At 35.8% G+C, this 21,111-nt stretch overlaps 1 protein-coding gene across 1 annotated transcript; it reads right to left on the minus strand.

Moving 5' to 3' along the window:
* Positions 1–556: 556 nt before the first annotated feature.
* LOC144436783 (uncharacterized) lies at positions 557–19,255 on the minus strand. Its single transcript, XM_078125643.1, has 8 exons — positions 19,134–19,255; positions 18,211–18,260; positions 16,538–16,620; positions 15,192–15,334; positions 10,719–10,859; positions 1,848–1,985; positions 1,265–1,399; positions 557–810 (listed from the first exon to the last, which is right to left on the minus strand). The coding sequence occupies exons 4-8, from the start codon at positions 15,262–15,264 to the stop codon at positions 557–559; spliced, it is 741 nt and encodes a 246-aa protein (XP_077981769.1). The 5' UTR covers positions 15,265–15,334; positions 16,538–16,620; positions 18,211–18,260; positions 19,134–19,255.
* Positions 19,256–21,111: the final 1,856 nt, after the last annotated feature.

The following is a 21,111-nucleotide window of genomic DNA, read 5'->3' on the forward strand; positions in this document are numbered from 1 at the left end:
ATGCAAATGATCCATTGAGACTTAAAGTTACATCCACAAGCTTGATAACGTATATGTAATATACATGTTTTTGATATTTGTACCAAATTATATGAAGTTTGAAAGTTGAATTAGATATAGATATAGACTAATTGCTGAAAACCGTTGATTATGCAAATAAGTCATTAACATTTATTGTATGTTTACCAAAATCAGATCTTCCTTTTTACCATAAGAAAGATGTGTACTAAGTTTCATATCAATTGACCCAGTCGTTTTGGAGAAAAAACATGACACACACACAGACATTTCTGCCTAAAGTATCTCCTTCCTTACGGAAGGAAAAATGGTACACATGAGGTCTGCATATCAACTATATTCACATTGTACGGATTTGCCTTGGATATCGTTACATTACTAACAATGGCTGTCTTCAGGATTAAAACAAATTGTAGTCCGTTAGCTAGAATGTCCACGTCGTTTGCGCTTCGACTGCAATATCGTTCGTCGTAGAAGAGAGCTAGGCGTAGACCAAGTGTACAGAGCCCGTCTAACGGAGTCCATACGCAATCCTAATCTATCCAGAAACGTTCATTCGTGGTGCATCCACTGATAACATCAAATCGAAGATCAGAGAAAACCGAAAACAACGAGTTACAGATATCATCCAAATATAAACATATCCTGGTGTAATATTACCTGTTTGGCAGTTCAGACCAATAAACCCCACAACACACGTCGATGAACATACACCAGTAGTCCTATCACATGGTTGAAGACAGTTACAGTTGGTGCATATACCATTCTGATTAAATTTGTAAGCATCACAACCTTACAAAAGACAGGAAAAGTAGTTGTCATTGAAATAAAAAGAAGCTTCCCAGTCAAGGTTTTATTTGGGAAACTCGCCAATTGACAACAATTCAAAAAGACTAGACATTACACCATAATAATTTCATTCAGCATCAACATTCTGAAATATGTTTGCATAGTAATACATACATAACTCATGATTGTAATTACTTGATATATTGAGAATAAGATCACACGTTTATCACATTGCTAGAGTGCAGAATATCATATTTTACTGGTTTCGTTGCCAAACTGTATTACACGTTTTTATATCGAGGTTAGATTCACTGTTAAATAAATGCATTACGTTAATGGCCACCTTTTGTCACTTTATTGTGTAAATGTAAATGTTTTTTAAATAATATATGTGCTTCCTCAAAATCTAAAATACACTGGACAAACCTCTAATAACAAGCACTACAATACTACTTACCATGAACATTAGCCAGGTAACAGTTTGGTATATTACTATCTGTACGATCATCGAAACAGCAATCTCTTCCAAGACAGTCAGCCATATCGTTTGAACTGCAACTTACGCGATTTGCAGCTGTGATGTCACATTCGTCTTTTTCATATAGGAAACATGAGAGAAGAATCAATACATATATGTGAGGAAACAGTATGCAAGATAAATACGTACGCAATTTCGCTTTAATAAAGCATACAACGGTGTAACCCCCCCTCTCCTCCAGATACACATCATATGCATGACTGTTGTTATCTTTAGTGAACACTATGTTTAAGTATGTATACCATTAATGTAAAGCTTAATGTAGCATAATATCTTGGAAGTGTGACAATTAGCTCATTAAACTGTGTTGTGTTTTTAAGCACATAATTATTTAAAATTTGCTGATTGACACTGAAATATTGTAAGATGAGATGTAAAATTATGTTGACAAAATAAATTGGAACTAGTCTTGGAACATTTACAATTCAACTTTAGTTTATCTTCCCTATGAATACGTAGGCTTGACGGAATAACAAAAGAAGGTAAAGTAAATTATACGTACGAGCTAAAAAACAATACTTTAGATGGTCATATCGTCTATGGAACCAACAACAACCCATTTCGAGACATTCTACTCTCCACACTTTTGGATCGGCATGACCGCACATGTTTCGTTGTGATTCTTCCATAGAACATCTTTCTAAGTAATGCATATATACGGTAATAATGTAATGGTTATGTGAAAAAGTTACTACGAACTAACATGCATCACCCCTAAATAAATAACTATGGTAATATGAAGACATCAGGAGATTTATAAACTCTAGCTTATTTGTAGGATGATTCATAAAACGTGATAATTTGAATACAGTTGCACACGTTCTAAGGCAGAAAAAAAATATATCTACATTAAAATTAATAGTTCGATATCCCCAGATGTAAAAAGAATGCCTCCCGTAAGTGCACAACCATAGACTTTTGTTCTTACGCACGTTTTTAATACACAATTCTGAGCTATAGGTATTCATAAATGATGTGCCTCGTAATTGGAAAATTATTTATATAAAATTCAAAGTTTGCCTAAGATACTGCCTAATTATTGAAAAAAACGTTAATCTTGAAATGAATCATTACGATTATAAGCTATAAAGGACACTTGCACTTCTTTACCATCAGTACATTTGCAGCGTGCATTCTAAGGCCTAAACAAATTGTTCGCTTCCGGTTACCGGACCACACTTACTTGTTCACTGCCGACCATAAACATTGTTTAGTATTTGTGATAAAATAAATTAAAATCGCGAAATATGTGAAGCCTCGCAAGAAACATATAGTGAATGAGGAAAAATCTGTCTGTAATCGGAACAACATTATTCTGTTTAGGACTAATGATATTACTTAATTATCAAAAATAATTGTAAAGGCAATTTGAATATCACACTTAAAATAACATAAAAAATGACATCGAACACAAGTGTATTGTTATGGTTAATGTATGTACCAAATCATCTGGAATTGAAGAGAATGCACGCTAAATGTGCGTTTTTTTATTATTAATATACGGTATACCAGTACATATGAAATTTGAAGCTTGCATTCTCAGATATTCGATAACCTAATGATCAAAATTCTTTCACTGTGTAAAACGCGAAAGAACATAATACACTTGCACGTTTTAACATAAACAAATACAGCAAAGAATATGAAACTCGAAGCTTGAAATCTAAAGACACAGCTTAAATACCGAAAACCACTAATCCATGCAAATGATTCATTAGCGGGTTTTCACCTAAGCACTTATACCGACGGTCAACTACGATCCCCTCGTTAATGTGATATTCATATGCAAATGCGGACGTTAACCTGAATGAACACGACCTAAACAACAATACAGACTCATTAGTCTTTTGACAATATTTAACGTCATTGAAACCATCTGTAATTCTATATGCAAATCTTTAGATTCCACCAATCAAAAATTGTGGTATTGCCCAGACACTGCAGCAGTAGCCGGCGGTTTTAGAAACAGGAGTTCTCTCAACTTGAGAACATTGTAGCGTCATTGGCTAACGTTGGAAGACTCTGGCATGCAAATTATAATGAGATGTCCATTGAAATATTGAAGTATCAGGTTAAATCATCCTTAACGGAAGACAAACTTTGCACTGTATCTAGACAAAGAGTAGAACTGTGTTGATTGGCAAGGGCATTTATAGACTTCTCTCTAAGATCTAATATTTTACTGACTTAATAATTAGAAAGTACGAACCATGAAAATTAAAAGGTCGAAATATTCACGGAAATAACCCGTTAATCCTCATTCGACATGCGTTCGTAGGTTGTCTAGCCTGGTTGCTTTCAAAGTGGAAGTGAAGAACGTTAATGGTGCTACTCATGTTCTGCTTTAATTCCATGAATTTGACAAGACATTTTTGTGGCAACCTTTATTTGTCAAAGGTGAAACTCCAGAGTAAAAGTAGTAAAACATAGTTATAGTTATACATGTACTTGGAATTCAACAAGCTCCGGTGATTCTCCCCAGTACGTAGTCGAGCAGCACAGTTACGCAACCATATCGTACCATTACTTGTACTTACTCTTTGTCATGTTAATTTCCACAAGTCGACTTTCGTCGAAGACGCTAACTATTGTCAATGAATTATTTAGTGGGTGTTCACCTGTAGAAGCACTAATTTAGCCAGGAGCACACTAGAACAATCAGCTGAGTAAAATTTCACTGGTGACAATTTCCTCATGCCAATCCCTCTCCTGTGAGGGCAAATTTTGGTGAGATTTTGGTCGTGAGCCAAATATATAGCGTGTTTGATAATTTTGGCTAAGAGTGAATATTTCCTCATGTGTGCACCTGAATGTGAGCATTCTTCTCACGACTTTCTCATAAGAGCGCATGCTTTGCGATAACATAATTACAAAATGTTTGCCTCATTCTAAAGCACAGATTAATAAACTTCTACTAATTTGGAAATTTCAGAGTATCAGTCCAACTACAATATTGAGCGGGTCCCAGGTGTTATATTCGGAAACAGTTCTTGAAGATGCTTGATGATTTAGGAATAAAACCAAGAGACCAGTTTCCAAAGTTAAAATTCTTTATTTTTCCGACGTTTCGGTCTTTCACAGAAGACCTTCCTCAGGGTACTAAAAATGAATAAAAGCAGTGAAAAGGACCGGTTAAAAACTGGATATTGGGCAGTGATACAATAAAAGCATAAAATATAAAAGGATACTTGGTAAAATGATACAGGTGAATAAAAAAGTTCGAAAAATGGAAGTGTTGAACAAAATAAAAGACTTACAAAGTGGTTCAAACGGCACACAGGTAAACTACGTGTCAACCGAGCGGATCATGGATGTTACTGACAAGTGATTGAGAAAGGCCCACCTAGCTGAGTGTAAATTTAAAAAGGAAATGAATGGGCTAGGGGGTATATAGAACAAAGGGGGTCAAATGGGTTACCAGTCTTTTTTGTTCAAGCCGTTTGGTGAAAGTGTATCTAACTCATGGATTATTTTAAGTTCAAGCTGTTTTCTAATCTTATCTGTTTTGGAAAATACTTTACAGAGTCCTGAGAATTGGAAATCATTCATGCTGTGACATTGACTGTTAAAATGAGCGGCTACTGGGGTGTCCTTGTGTGTTTTGATACTGTATATGTGTTCCTTGATACGTACACGAAGTTCCCGTTTTGTTTCTCCTATGTATAACATGTTACATTTTGGACAGTTGATGACGTATATTAAGTTCCTTGTGCTGCATGTTAGTTGTCCAGTGATCGGGTATGATTTCTTTGTCATGGGGTTCGTGATTCTGTCATTGTTGTGTATGATCATTGAAGGGCACACTTTACATTTGTTGCATGGCTTGCAGTTCCCCGGGTCTTTACTTTTTGTTGTTTCTTTGATGTTGGCTCTTACCAGGATCTTTTTGAGATTGGGCGGTTGTTTATAGGAGACAATAGGTGGTGTATGAAAGGTATCTTTGGTTTGTTGATCAGAGTTGAGTATGGACCAGTGTTTACGAATTATGGTGGATATGCTTGGTAGTGATGGATGGTAGGTTAAAACAAATGGTATTCTTCCTTGTGAGTCCTTATTTTTGTCCTTGTATTGAAGCAGGTGATTGCGTTGAGTATCTCTGGCTTTCTGGATGGCATTGGAAATTGTAGTCTGTTTATACTTTCTATTAGTTAGTTGGTGTTCTAGTTTTTTTGTTTCAGCGGTGTATAGCGTGTTATCCGAGCATATACGTCTGTATCGTAGAGCTTGACTATAAGGGATGGATTTGAAGACATGGCGTGGATGACAGGACGATGGCAGAAGATATGAATGTTTATCAGTGGGTTTGCTGTATACGGTTGTATGGAGTTCGTTGTTCTTTATGAACATCTTTGTGTCAAGGAATGCAATTTCTGAAGTGCTGTGTTCCATGGTGAATTGGAGTGTAGGATGGATCGAATTGCAGTGAGTATGGAAGTCAGAGAGTTGTTGATCGCCGTGTAACCAGATGAATCTGACGTCATCGATGAATCTCTTCCATTTTTCTGGTTTGAGTGGAGAGCTGGATATGATTTCCTTTTCCAATTTTCCCATTGCTATATTGGCATATGATGGGGCCATTTTACTGCCCATTGCTGTTCCTTGTATTTGTAGATAAAATGTGTCGTTAAATTTGAAGTAGTTTTTGCTCAGAATGAATTCGATCATTTCGGTGACTAGTTGTGGATGTGGAGTTGTGGTATTGTTCTCTTCCAGTGCTTCTTGTACAGCCTTTATTCCATATGGGGAATATTTGTATACAGAGATATGACATCCATTGTGACTAGAGTGGCAGTGTCAGGCATTGTGATGTTCTTGATATCTTGTAAGTGATGAGTGGTGTCTTTAATATGTGATGGTAGGTCATGTACGATAGGTTACAGAATAAAGTCAACATATTGTGCCAGCGGGGTTGTAAGAGATTGGCATTGTGGGATAATTGGCCGTAGTGGTGTGTTCTCCTTGTGAATTTTTGGTAGTCCGTAGAAATGTCCTGGCTTCGGTTCTTTAGGTATCAGCTTGTTAGAGAGATCACGTGATATCCATTTTTTCTGTTCCCATCTTTTAATTCTTCTTTCAAGTTGTTTTAAGTAGAGATCCGTTGGGTCTTCATCAAGTTTTCTGTAGAAGTTTGTATTATCCAGGTGTTTCATGCATTGGTCTATGTACCATGGTGTATCCATGACTACGATACCACCACCCTTGTCTGCTGCTTTAATGGTTATATCATCTCGATGTGAAATTTCGTTGATTGCTTTCCTCTCTCCTTCGCTTATATTGTTGTATGTTTTTTTTCTCCAATTTTTTCGTTCTAAAATGTCTTGTTCTACTGCATTCAGGAAAGCTTCAAGGGTTATGTTTTGGTTTGGAGGGGGGTTGTAGTGAGATTTTTCGCGTTTGAATGGACCGGCTTCGTTCACTTGTGGATTACTTTGATTCTCTCTATCTCTATAGAGGTATTTAAGTCTGCATTTTCGTTTAAATTCACCAATATCTGATTGTAGTTCATTCAAGTTGATATGATTGGGTGTGGGGCAAAACATAAGACCTTTCGAGAGAACACTAGCTTGAGCCTCGGTTAGTTGACTTGATGACAGATTTTTGACAATTGAAGTATCTGGTGGGGGTGGAGTTGTTTGCTTTTTTCTGTTTGAGTGTCTATTGTTTCTTTGCTTCTTGTTAAAACGTCGATTCGGTTTACTGTGATTTCCCGGATGCATGCGATCGGGTTGGTCTTCGACAAGACGTTGCAGTTTCGATCTTTGTTTGTTTATTCTAAGTTGTCTTAATTTAGTTGTCATCGATGATAGTTTTTCATGAACGTGAGTTAAGTCAATGGGGTGGAATTTACCTTTCATCTCTTCTTTTGTCTTCTTGATGTCACTTTGAACAGATGATAACACTTTCTTGTTTTCTTTGATCAATAAATTTATGCAAGTCTTTTGTGTTCGGAGTAATGTGAATTTCCATTTTTCATTGAGGTGTTGATTGTAGCCATTAGTATGTGGACGAATTTTAATTTGTAGTCCAGTTGGTGTCACATTCCGTTTACGGTGTTGTGTTAGGTTTTGGATATGACATTGGAGATTGACATTCTTTTGTTCGAGTTTCTTCAGGCGGTTGAAAAAGTTCCACTGTATTCTACTCAACTTCTACGTCAATAACTACGGTATTATCATAGTTTTATAAAACTCTCAACCTGATAACATTGTGACATCATTAGCTGACGTTGTACAAGTTGGTATGCAAATTAATGTTATGAGATGTCCGTTGAAATATTGAAGTGTCAATTTCAACCAGTTCAACCATCTTTAACGGAAAAGAAACTATGAAGTGTATCAAAACAAAAGAGTTGAAATGTTTGGGGTGAAATTTACCAAAAATTATTGCTATTTGGTTTGTATATGACAGAGTTATATTTTGGTAGAACTGCTCAATACACACCGGTGAATTTGAAATAGCCAAGCGAAAAACAATAATTAGAATAGAAAATGTATTGTTAATTGGTCCGAGAGAGTCAATAGGACAGTACAATACAGCTATTTTGAAACGAATCCGATATTTCAATCCATCATTTGAAAATGAAATCATGGTCCTGGTCAAAACGTCGCATTCGTTTCTAATTTAACTTCCCAAAGTATCTGTATTTTACTATATACGCTGGAGACTTCTCTAACCTTTGTGATTATACTGTTTTAATAATTAGAAAGTACTACCCCTCAACTTAAAATGTTGAAATATTTGCGGCAATTAACGATTATTCCTCATTTTGACTTGTATTTATCAGTTATCTACCCTGACTACTTTCAAAGGAAGCCTTTAAAAACTGTTTTAACCGAGAGTACTACTAGTATTGATGTTTTGTGTTTGTTCAACGGATTGGACAAGACATTTTTATGAACCTTTTATTTTTGCCGCAGGTGAAACTGAAGAGGATAAGTAGCATAACAAAGTTATAAGCTTACTTCGAATTCGACAAGCTTGGACCCCCCCCCCCCCCAGTAGGTTGTTGAGCAGCTCAGTTACGCAACCTTTTACCGTTATTTGTACTTAGTCTTTGTCAGGATAATTTCCATACGTCAACTTTCGTTGATGTTAAATATTATCAATAGATTAATGAGCTTTTCGTTGGCCATGTCGATTTATATGTCACTCTGTCTTTGCATAACAATAGATTTTCGTCGGCTTTCGTTCTACAATTTGCATACGTCCACTTTCGTCGACGTTAAATATTGTCAATAGATTAATGAGCGAACTTTTCGTCGGCCATGTCGATTTATACGTCGCTCTGTATTTGTATAACAATAGATTTTCGTCGGCTTTCGTTCTAAAATGTGTTTTCGTTCTACAATTTGCATACGTCCACTTTCGTCGACGTTAAATATTATCAATAGATTAATGAGCTTTTAGTCCGCCAAGTCGATTTATAAGTCACTGTATTTGCATAACAATAGATTTTCGTCGGCTTTCGTTCTAAATGTTTCGTTCTAAAATTTGCATACGTCCACTTTCGTCGACGTTAAATATTATCAATAGATTAATGAGCTTTTCGTCGGCCAAGTCGATGTCACTGTATTTGCATAACAATATATTTTCGTCGGCTTTCGTTCTACGTATACAGTAGCAGAACGAATAATGTAAATGTCTTGCACATCTCGAGACAGAATGCGTACATTTGCACGGACATGATCTGCTATCAGTGGATAATTGTTAGCACGCTGACCCATAGCTTCCAAAATCAATTGACGTTCGGTACGTGTCACAGGAACCCGGATAACACGTCCGCACCCGGCCATTTTTGCACGACAATTCCCTGGAGCACGTGTTCGAATTACTTTGATAACTAATTCTAACATATTACATGAATTCTATATTTAAAAAGAATTAGAAGGAAAGTGAACAGATGGTTCAAATCATGCAAAATCAATACGTTCTCGTCTCAAGCTTGCAATTCCAAGCCCATCAACCAATCGCCATGTTCTTTAATTCATTAACATCTGCAAACAGGTGTACAAGAAATGTATTGACAAATCTGTAAGCTTGTGATAATGAAATGCAAGTTACTTGTGACAAAGGAAACGTTCTCTTTCACCCACTCAGGCTGAAGACGTTAAATATTGTCAATAGATTAATGAGGTTTCAGTCGATTTATACGTGGCATCTATTCATGCTTACGTTCGTATTTGCATATCAATAGTTGTCCGTCTGCATATATCGTTCGTCTACGCTTAGGTGAAAACCCACTAGTAAAACTAAAAGCTATGTCAACTAATTCCATAGAACATGTACATGTGTGTATTGTTACGGCTTGATGTATGAAATTTGAAGCTTGCACTGTTTCGTTAAAACCTAGATACAAAAAATAACGCAAATTAGTAATTAAACCTAAATTAGCTATGTCAGTGGGCTTTATTAGATATGTGTGCTTTGTTATGGTGGATATATGTACCACATTATATGGAATTTGCAGCGTGTATTCTTAAGATACAGCTTAATTACTTGTCATCATGAAGTATTAAAATTGTTTATTAATAGTAAAATCTGCATGTCAACAAACTTCATATGAGCATTAGTATGATTGATTACAGAATTATGTGAAATTTGAAGCTTGCCATCTTGCCCTAATTGCCAATAGACATGGAAATTTCACATTAAGACTAAAATGCTAAACGGGCTTCATATGTCATGTGTTTATTTTGGTTCATGTATGTACCAAGTATTTTATAATGTCAAGTGCGAATTCTTTATATATGGCTTTATTACGGAAAAATCGTTGATTATGCAAATTAAAGATTTCCGTCAATAGCTACTCTAACTGGCTTTAAAGACAGATTTGCTTTGTTTTGGTTGATGTATGGACCTATGCTTTGCTGAATGCGAAGTATCTATACTTTGTTAATTTTAAATGTAGATTAATTACTGAAAATCATGAATTGTGCAAATTAAACATTATAACCAAATGCTCCATCAACAAACGTGTTATAGTTAACAATTGTGTAAGTATTCATTCTTATTACTAAATTGGATATTTACCAAAATCTAATCAGTTCTTATGCTTCTAATGGTATATAATTTCATTAGAATCGAGGCAGTAGTTGTTTAGATATCGTGTCCATGGATAAAGACGCCCACAGATAGACAGACAGACATGCATACAGACAGACCAACAGAGAGAAACTAAGAAAGAGAGAGAGAAAGAAGAAAAAGAAAGAAAGAAGGAAAAGAAAAGAAAGAAAGAATGAAAGAAAAAAGAAAAGAAAGAAAGACAGAAAGAAAGAAAGAAAGAAATATAGCATAACATCCCCTATCAGGAGGTAAATATGGAAGATATTTAATTATAAATCAAGAGCATCAAAATGTACTCGGGTATACTTACTTGGCAGACTGCACCGTGGTACACCACTACTAACAATACGATCATAACAACAACCAGCACCAACACACGTAGTTTCTAAATTATCAAATTCATTACATTCGAAGCGATTGCTTTCCTCTTCAACCTCGTCGCAAACCTGACCTATAGATTTGTAACAGATGTATGATTTACCATGTAGAGTGTAAGTGATAACATACAGTGGAAGAAAAAAATAACGCAAGCAAAACAAGCAGTGAATACAAATAAACCGACCACAATATTATGTTATCCATATCTTAAAACAAACATGCCACCACACATTAATGTACACTATAAAACACACATCCACACACATTTGTGTATGTTGTTGTCCAACCTTTTATTTGCACTCAGAATCTTCTTTTCCTTCTTAGTTAGGGAGCGATTATATTTTACGGCCTGAATGGGGTGGCAAATCAGCGGGGGACCTCAATTTGAGACTCAAGGAAGGGGGGGGGGGCATCATTTTTATGAAGTCAATAAAGGGGAGGGGGCGTCACCTTGTTTTCAACTAAACAAACATTATGAGTAAATCTGGGTAGATTCATTTATGACCATCTGCCTCACGATATTATCATAGATAATGCCCTCGGCATGGAGATTGTACATCATATATAGAATATGCATGCGTAGTCATTGTACCGCAATGCATCCTTGGGTAAAACCACCAAAAAAAATCGCATAGAATCACATAGCATATAGGACGCGCATACGTACTAGTCATTGAGCCGCTATGCTGCCGCTTGTGGGTGCTGTGCGAGCTAGTAAACAAAAAATATATGTGAATAAAATAAACCATAAACAAATAGCTATAAATATACCTTCAAATATAACATAAACTTTGTCTCTTGATACATCCAATACATATGGTATGTCGTCACAACACAGCACCATGGCCACCTTTAAGCAACAGTCATTTGTTAGAAATAGCTTCTTGCTATTGCACGTCATGAGTTGCATTGTGTCATTTTGTCGTAGAAACACTTGCATGTGTAGCTGTACATGTAACACATAAGAAATGAAATACCTTTAGATTTACTGGCTCTAAAATATGTTCCGCCATGGACCTGAACATGTTGAATTGTGCGCAAACATAACTAATTTGAGACACTTTGAAATAATATGTGGCAAACACTGTGACTGAAAGTGTCTGACCCAGCCTGTGTCAAGATATTGGATATTCAATGTCCATGTATATAGTTAGTCTAGTTCCTATCCATTTTTGTACATATAATGTATGATAACTAAGATCATCTTCATTAGAAGTCCCAAATTGATTTATGGTTACGAGATCAATAGTTCAATGTAGGGTAAAAAAAAGAAATTCTTTTAGTGTGGGGTGGGGTGAGAGGAGGTCTTTTAGAATGAAATCTGTTTTATACCCTAATACAAACATTTCTAAAAATGTCAAATTGAAAAATGGGAAAGAAATCTGTTATGCATGGCACTAAAGTACATTTATTGTGCCAATAAAAGAGCTATGTTTTTCTCACTACATACTGGCTTTGTATTCATAGCACTACATAATACTACATACTGATTTGAAATTGATTGTGCTGAGTGCAACACTTTTACCAATTTAGTTAGAAGGGGGTGGAGAAGGGGTTCTGAGGCCTTACTAAAAAGAATGTTTTTTTTTTACCTACTGATCTCACCCCTAATGTGTTGATTTATCATACATGTACAAACTATTGAACTGTTACTTGGCATAGCTGTCGAGCAAACTAAATGTCTTATCTGTGTTTGTGTTTCACTTCGTCTTTTATACCTGTGACCATCACCAAGTTTATTACAGGTTACCAGGCTACATGTGAAACCCCCTTTTGTCTTGCTATTGTTTTACACCATAAACTACCAAGAAAGAAATATATTCCAAGGTGAACGCAATATTAATCGGATTCTCGGAGAATATATATTATATATGTGAATGACTGATATGTTGTAAACACAGACTTGTTTGATGATGATCTAGTAAAGTGATACTTACTGTAGCCAGGACTTCTATAGTACAGATATGGTGCAAAGTTATGACGAAAGTTAGATTTTACATCTCCCCTGGAATATCTAGTATCCACATTGAGTGACTGTATACTGCGAGTAAAATTTTGTCAGCAGATCATAATATTACATTTCCTTGGTATTAGAATGTATTTATTTTCAAGGCTATCATATTGCCAGCAATATAATGGACAACATAGCCAGTAGTAAGTGAATTGAATTAGTAATCTAGTTTAAAAACTGTTGTAGTACAGAAAACATTTGTAGGACATTGTTTACTTTTTATTTTGAAACCAATGACATTTATCACATTTCATTATTCAAAACATTTCAAAAACATTTTGGTTAAACATAGCACTGTGGTCAATGAATGGGAGGTGGTAGGGTCTGGTGGAGTTTTGAGTCAGTGCCATGATTAAACTGCACAGTTATGAACAGGACAAACAAGTACCTTGTGGAGTGCAAACGTGTATATGTATGGAAAGCCGCAGTTGTGTTAAGTCTAAGGAAAACAATATATTGACTATATGATGTGAATATATCTTTATATGATGCAAACAATTCATTATAGGATGCAAGTACATCATTATGTGTGACAGTTATTAACATGGGTTTTGCAGTATATTAACTCCATTTACAATATTGTACTTGATAATTAGCTGAATTAATCAATTAATAGTTCACTCAATCTAAGAGAAATCCTAGAACTTTTGGTTACTGAACCATGAATATTTTGTATGTCCATGAACAGACAATCATACTTCTCATAGGGTTCCTATCTGAAGAGCTTTATACATGTGAAGCAATGGATTTGGGTTAGCAATGCACCAGATACACTTAAAATTACTGAAAATGAATTGTAGAAGGGTCACTATTTGTAAGTACAACATGAACAGAAATAGCGCCAATGGCGTTGTAGCACAACTGTACAGTTGTTAAAAATGTTTCACACATATGCTGATCCATACTAGGTATAGGTGTTCATTTGCTTAATGATTATCCAAACATTCATTTGTCTACGTATCCCTGTTATCTTTGCAATATATGCGATCACTTGGCTGTTGCTATGGACATGGTCTTGTCGCTAGGCACATTTGCATACATTTTTTTAATTGTTATCCATGTGTCTATCAATTCATATTGTTATCTTTGCAATATACGTGATTATTTAGTTTTTGCTATGGGCGTGGTCTTGTTGCTAGGCAAATAACATACATTTTTGATTTTAACAATTTCCCAACTAGACACCCAAGGTAATACACCCATCACATATCATGGCAATCGGTACATGCAGGAAATTTAACCTGCCAAACACAGTATGATCATGGACGTCTTGATGTGACTATTTTTTCCCCATAAATTGTGCGGCCCAATGACTAGTACGCATGCACGTCGTATATACTATGCGAAAAAAAATTGTGGTTCTCCCAGGGATGCATTGCGGCGCGCAGTGACTACGCATGCGCCTTCCATATACTACGTACATTCCCCACGCGCTATCGTATCGTCATAAAGCATAGGCGACATAACATCACCATGCATTGCAATATTGTAATAGTAGGCCTGTTGGCACGATTATTAACATTGTAACGAGTATCAAGGCATCACTCTACCTCAAGGAGAAATTGTTACACTATTTGGAAGTTTGACGCATGGCAGTACGCGATACTGATGACATAGCGCAGTTTAATTTCCAGGTTGCGGAATGTGTTTATTGGTAGAGTAACATTCCTACATCATCGAGTTGAACTGAGAAATCGTGATGTTCGGCAACATGTCAACAACACATTTGTCCAAAGTACGTTGGTGGAGGGTCTCTGATAAGTTGGATAATTGAAAATGAACAATATTAATCTAATGTAATGGCTATGATGGTTTTTGAAACCAACAACTGCATAGAGTGTTGACTTTCTTTACTTCTCGCCCATGTCAGGGAATTAGATGTCATTCAAAAAAATAAATTTTGATGGTCAATATCCCTTAGTAGAAAATGACCCAAATCAAGTGTATCAACCCTGGCCCAGGCAGCCGGTCACTAATGAATCTACCCTGCGCGAGCTTATGGGCTTTACCTCGTTATGATATTATACGTACATAGATTACTGTCGTGTGCCCTCAACGTTAAACATCGCCTCAGTAATACGTTCATGTAGCAATACATTGTAGCAATACATTGTATGCCTTGAACCGTAGCGAGCATAGGTAACCCACATACAGGACTATATACTATCAAACCAGTATGTCGGACCTGTTATTTTGAAACATTCAAATCAAGTATAGGCTGAATCAAATTAGTCAATATATAATCAAAGTAGTCTGGCAATTTACACAATGGCTAGCCTGTTCGGGGCTGTAATATACCAGGCAAACGGAAGGGATACCCCCCCCCCCCCACACACACACACACATGTACTGCAAGTCTATGATGCTAATTTGGTCACAAAGACCTATACATACCGTTAATAACATCAATAAGAAAAACATTCAGTGTCAACAAAACCATGAGGGCTGCAGTCACTGGCTTCGCCATTTCTACCAACTGTGCCGAGTTTCTCTAAACATCAACAATATCTATTGCTATTGTTTTATCTTCAAACTCCCTAAATGATAAGACAAGTTTGTGATAATTTCTATCTTGAGATATATTTTTTCATAATTTGAATAACTCATGGATACATATAATGATAAGTATTGCACATACCAATATATACAGAGAAATTAAAGTGTGCATTTACAAACATACAAAGCAAAACAGGTATCATCACGACACAATCTGATTAAAATCCGATGTAGATGTCGGCTTATCGTTCATTGCTATTTTACCTTCGTTATTTTGCCTGAATTGACCTTCTTGGTACATGTTTACAATTTTATGAAGGCGATCAGGTTAAAATATGTAAACATGTACCAAGAAGCTCAATTCAGGCAAAATAACGAAGGTAAAATAGCAATGAACGATTAGCCGACATCTACATAGGATTTTAATCAGATTACATCACGGCATAAAAATGTAAACATGTACCAAGAAGGTCAATTCAGGCAAAATAACGAAGGTAAAATAGCAATGAACGATTAGCCGACATCTACATCAGATTTTAATCAGATTGCATCACGACATAAACACTCGTGAGCCTCTCTAGGCGCCCCAAAATAGAAATGAACCAAAACACTTACATTGATACGTCGACAGTAATCTATCAGTAGACTCTGGTATATAAAACACTCACATAATCGGCTAGCCACTGGAAAGTACCTCCATGCCGTTTGTATGTATATATTCACAGACACGTCCGAAAATAATACATTTACGGGGACTAAATAGGCTGGCTATATCGACTTCACTTAAACACCAACATATAACTCTTTTGAGTTTGCTCGCCCATGTCACATTACTGGCTTCAATTAAAGTAGTGGTACAACAGTACCAATTATTCACATTAAGAGACTTTTAGTTTGTTTGCACACTTCCTACTTATGTTTACTAATGCATTTAACATCTCACAGTGGCCACACCTGAATACTGTATAACGATCTATCCATAAAAATAAACCCTTGTAATACAAACACCACGTAAAATAAAACATATTGGTCACTCTGGTATTACCAAGCCGCGGTTTACTACACCCATTACTCCAAGGGCGAAACATAAAATTTACCCATATTCCATTGTACAAGTGACATTGACAGCGCTTATATGTTACTGGAACTAAACTGTATTTAAACCGTAGTTAGAAAGATCTATACTCGCGGCCACCGGGACAATTACCAGTCTCGTTTGGTTCAAAATAAGTTAAGTGACTTACCCAAACTGCAGTATACCTTGAACTTGGCTTAGATTAATCAAGTCTTCATGTGATTTTAACTATGTTGGGTATAGAAGAAAAAACTAAAAAAAAACATGTTGTAATTTGCAGAATGATGGCGTGTCACAGTATATCGAGTTTCACTTGATTATATATATATATATATATATATATATATATATATATATATATATATATATATATATATATATATATATATATATATATATATATATATATAATTGACTGGATGTAGATAAAACCACATAAAAGTGCTCAATACGGGTAGTAGAGCGAATTATATACAGGTTTTGAAAATTTGAACCAAATTATATGCTATAGACTAGACCCTACAGAACTGTTTCGTGAGGTGCGTATTCCTCACTCATCAGGGGTAGAATGGAATATTAACATCTACGTTTCGTTTACGTTTTACGTGGTGTTTGTATTACAAGGGTTTATTTTTATGGATAGATCGTTATACAGTATTCAGGTGTGGCCACTGTGAGATGTTAATATTCCAATCTACCCCTGATGAGTGAGGAATACGTACCTCACGAAACAGTTCTGTAGGGTCTATAGCATATAATTTGGTTCAAATTTTGAAAACCTGTATATATATATATATACACACACAGACACACACACGCCTCCGAGTACAAATAGGTTGGTTCGTTCGCCTCACTTTGTTCTTATGTCAATTAAGCACAATAGCATGAGGTCACGTCAGGTCAGGCTAGAAAACACTTCTGAGTGATGTCCTTGTAATTGCAGATACTAGTGGTTTGTTTTCTGACGTCTGACGACATGCGACTATACAAATAACACAGTAATATTTTGTGTCATAGCATGTTGTTATGATATAAATAAACCACTACAATGTAAGGGTAATGTGTATCCAGAGTATATGTATATGTCAGGGATTATCATGCAATGTCGAGTATGATAATTTATGTCGTTCCTCTGACGTACCGAAAGAACAAATAATGATAATTTTACACTTGTAAAAAACTGAATTGGTCAAAAGGTAAAAAATCTGATATTACATTTTCGATGGTAGATATCTGTCTCTTATTTGAGGATTATTGTGAAAACAAATATATTGGAAGCTGAGCAGTACACGATAGATTACCTAGGCAGTAAGGAGGTTCAATATGTTAATCAAATAACACATCACAGCAATTGTAAAACAATTGAACACCTAGCAAGGGATTCCTTACATTTTAAATTTGGACCGGGGGGGGGGGGGGGCAGATAAAATGGTATATTGCCAGGGTGTTATATTAGCCCCCACCAGGAATAGTGCGGGGGGGGGGGGGGGGTTGATGATCAACGTCCATCTGTATGTTTTTGCATCCATCCATGACCAGCCATATATCTGTTATCAGTGACTCAATTCAACCAAACCTAATATTATTGTCAAGCAAAGGTCATATATTTAGAGACTAGCCATGTGGTATGATTTCGTATGGCAAAAATAGCGGTAAAAATTAACCATAATTGTAAATCTGGAAACATGTCCGTCATGGATTCATTGAAACTATTAACTGCAGAAAAAAAAACAATTTTGTATATATTGGACGGTATAAAAATGAAATATGTATGACCGCTCATAACCCACATATTCACTACATGTTTTCTTTATATTTGAAAGAACTATTGGAACAACTTACTTTTAGTTACAGTAACAGTGGTGATTCATTCCATTCGTTTCATATGGGAACTTTAGATCGTCACAGCAAAAAATAAACAAGGTATTTCAGTTAGTTGTCATGTATGCATTGTCTCTTTTGTGAATGATATATTATTACTGCCACACCGCCGGGTAGGCATTCTTGATTAATAACCAAAGAAGACAAACCCCCTTTGACAGATCGACGTATGTAACTTTCTTAAAATTGATTAACAAAAGATTCAACTTTCACATCTATTTTCATTTCTCCATCACGTTATTTGTAGTTTTGACGGGGAAAACATTAGTTGCCTTTCACAAATATATGCCTGTAGGCGGTAAAAAACACTTCCTGCTCTATTAACGTGTTAAGGGAAGTATGGCGATTCCTCTCTGAAAGAACATCACGTAGTACACAAAATGGCCGTTGCCAACGATTTTAATGACCAGTTGTGTCAAAAATACCATCTTCAATACGTCTTAGTGAAATATTAATACACAAATGTTGGGAGCAAGATTTTGGTAATATATATTCATAGTTCTTGTCTATCTACTATTAGAATTCTACCAAAAAGGACTTTGCCAATACCAGACTGTTTTGTTAGACTATTTCCTGTTGTGTGACACAGTTCAAAATATCACCTCTGCCACACCCACCATGCAAAAGTATATCTTGTGTATGATTTTTTGATTAAAAACACTTCAAATATGGTAAGCCAATACCTAAAATAGACAGTTACGTTAATTATTACGAATGAGAAGGATTAGGTAGTAACAGATCTCGACAGTGAGTATGACCGAACGATTTGCAAAAGTAAAGGAGGCAATGCGACCAGCTACCAGCAGTTTGGTAGTCGCTTGCCACGGTTGACTTCGCAGCAATTTACACTAAAATAATGAATATAACACGTACATTTTACTTACATTACTTTTATCCTGTCTCAATATAAACTCTGTCCAGTTGACGTTCAACTTGCTGAGTGTAGCAAACGTACAGAAACACACACTTCTCGTACTTACATTTAATTGAACAGCGTAGAATAGCACGACTGGCGATAACTACAGTCTAAAGGTGACAAGAAAGGTTATACAACATTTGGATATAAATCAACCTCACTGAATACAACTATTATGGAGATCACAATTAGTCTTCTCGGTTCGATGTGTACACTATATAAAGGTCATCTTAGGTGAAGGCTATACCTCTGTATACAATACGCCTGTGTGTACTAACATATTATGGGATTTCATGTAGGTTCTATGGTATACTATAGATCTCGTCAATACCTTACCAACAATGTATTTAAGCTGCACTTGCTGCAACTGAACATGTTTTTTTTTAAATTTCAATTACTACCTCGTAATATCGTACACCCTGAACAGTATTGAATCATATATAGGTGTGCATATTTTTTGTAGCTGTATATATAGATGATAAATCAAGTCACAATGACTATTTGGTACGTACCAAAAAAAATGAGCGATCTCAAACCTGTTATTACAGTACTCATGGATATGAGCGACCACTAATTAACATGTGTAATGTCAGATTATTGGTATTTTAACACCATATTAACCAAATATTAAAGACCAGATGTAAACTGAGCGCCTCCCGTAAGGGAACCACTAATTATTAAAATTCAACTAAAAAAACTATGGTATAAACAAATTTGTGTTGCTGAGGAGAACTATGACCTTGGTATACAACATGATAATTGTTATTTTTGAACGATGTGTACGTGTGAACCATGGTTAAACTCAAATTAATCTTCGAAGAGCATGAAGTGAACTGTAAGTTAACGTAATGTGTTCGATCCGGTAACAAAGCTGAAAAAAAAAGGTTTCAGTTTGAGTGAGATAAAATGGTGACATGGGTCCAGCGATGTGGTGTATTTATTTATTGCTTCGGCCATGAACGAAGATGCTTCACCGGAATGGCTGTGTTATTGATGGAGACCTTTTGTAATCACGTCTACTAATAAGTAACCAATCATGTGTATAAGTAATGATAATATTTCGTAGTTTCTAAACTATCCAAGACGGCACATGAAAGTGGTGAAACGTTTTGCACAATATGTGTTATGTTCAAATTTGACAAGTAAGGCGTAATTTAGCTGAAAACCCACTCAACTTTGCAATTCAGATGTGAATCACTTCTATTTGCGTTTACATTGTAGGAATTGTAGGATTTGGTTTACGCCGAATTCAATGTCACAAACACAGAAGTAGACGCCCGACAATCACAGCAAACGCTAACTACAATATAATACAGTCGACATGTTCGAATCATGGACGCCATCCATGGACGCCATCTTACACTTCATGCATACGCATTTGTCTTCATTGCATTTTCGCACGGAATTGAACTTCATAAAGGTAGAACTCAATTGAAATATATAGTATTTGTATATACTCACCAAACGTTTCGAATTTGGTCTTCTCGACCCACTATTTCGGGCAGACTAGACGCAATATCATAAAACCATTGATAGCAACCGGCCGCTGAGGGCAGCCTTCCGAGTTTACTCAAATTAATATAGTGTAATTATATTAATTCATATTGTCTTAACAGTTTAAAGTACATGAACAAATGTATTTTCTTATGTTTTATGAATATACTAATTTTTATTGATATTGAAGTATGGAGTCTTAAGATATTGCTTAATTATTTGATTTCATTATTAAGCAAATTTATCTAATTAAACATTAACCATTCTGGCTCAAAACCTAATCAGGTCTAGCTATTACCCTAACGATTATATATTCCAAACTTCATTACAATTGAGCCAGCCGAAGTTTAGAAAATGATGACACAGACACACACACGGACAGACAGACAGACAGACAGACAGACAGACAGACAGACAGACAGACAGACAGACAGACAGACAGACACACACAG

This window comes from Glandiceps talaboti, chromosome 6 (assembly GCF_964340395.1).
Source record: "Glandiceps talaboti chromosome 6, keGlaTala1.1, whole genome shotgun sequence".
Classification (NCBI taxonomy): Eukaryota; Metazoa; Hemichordata; class Enteropneusta; family Spengelidae; genus Glandiceps; species Glandiceps talaboti.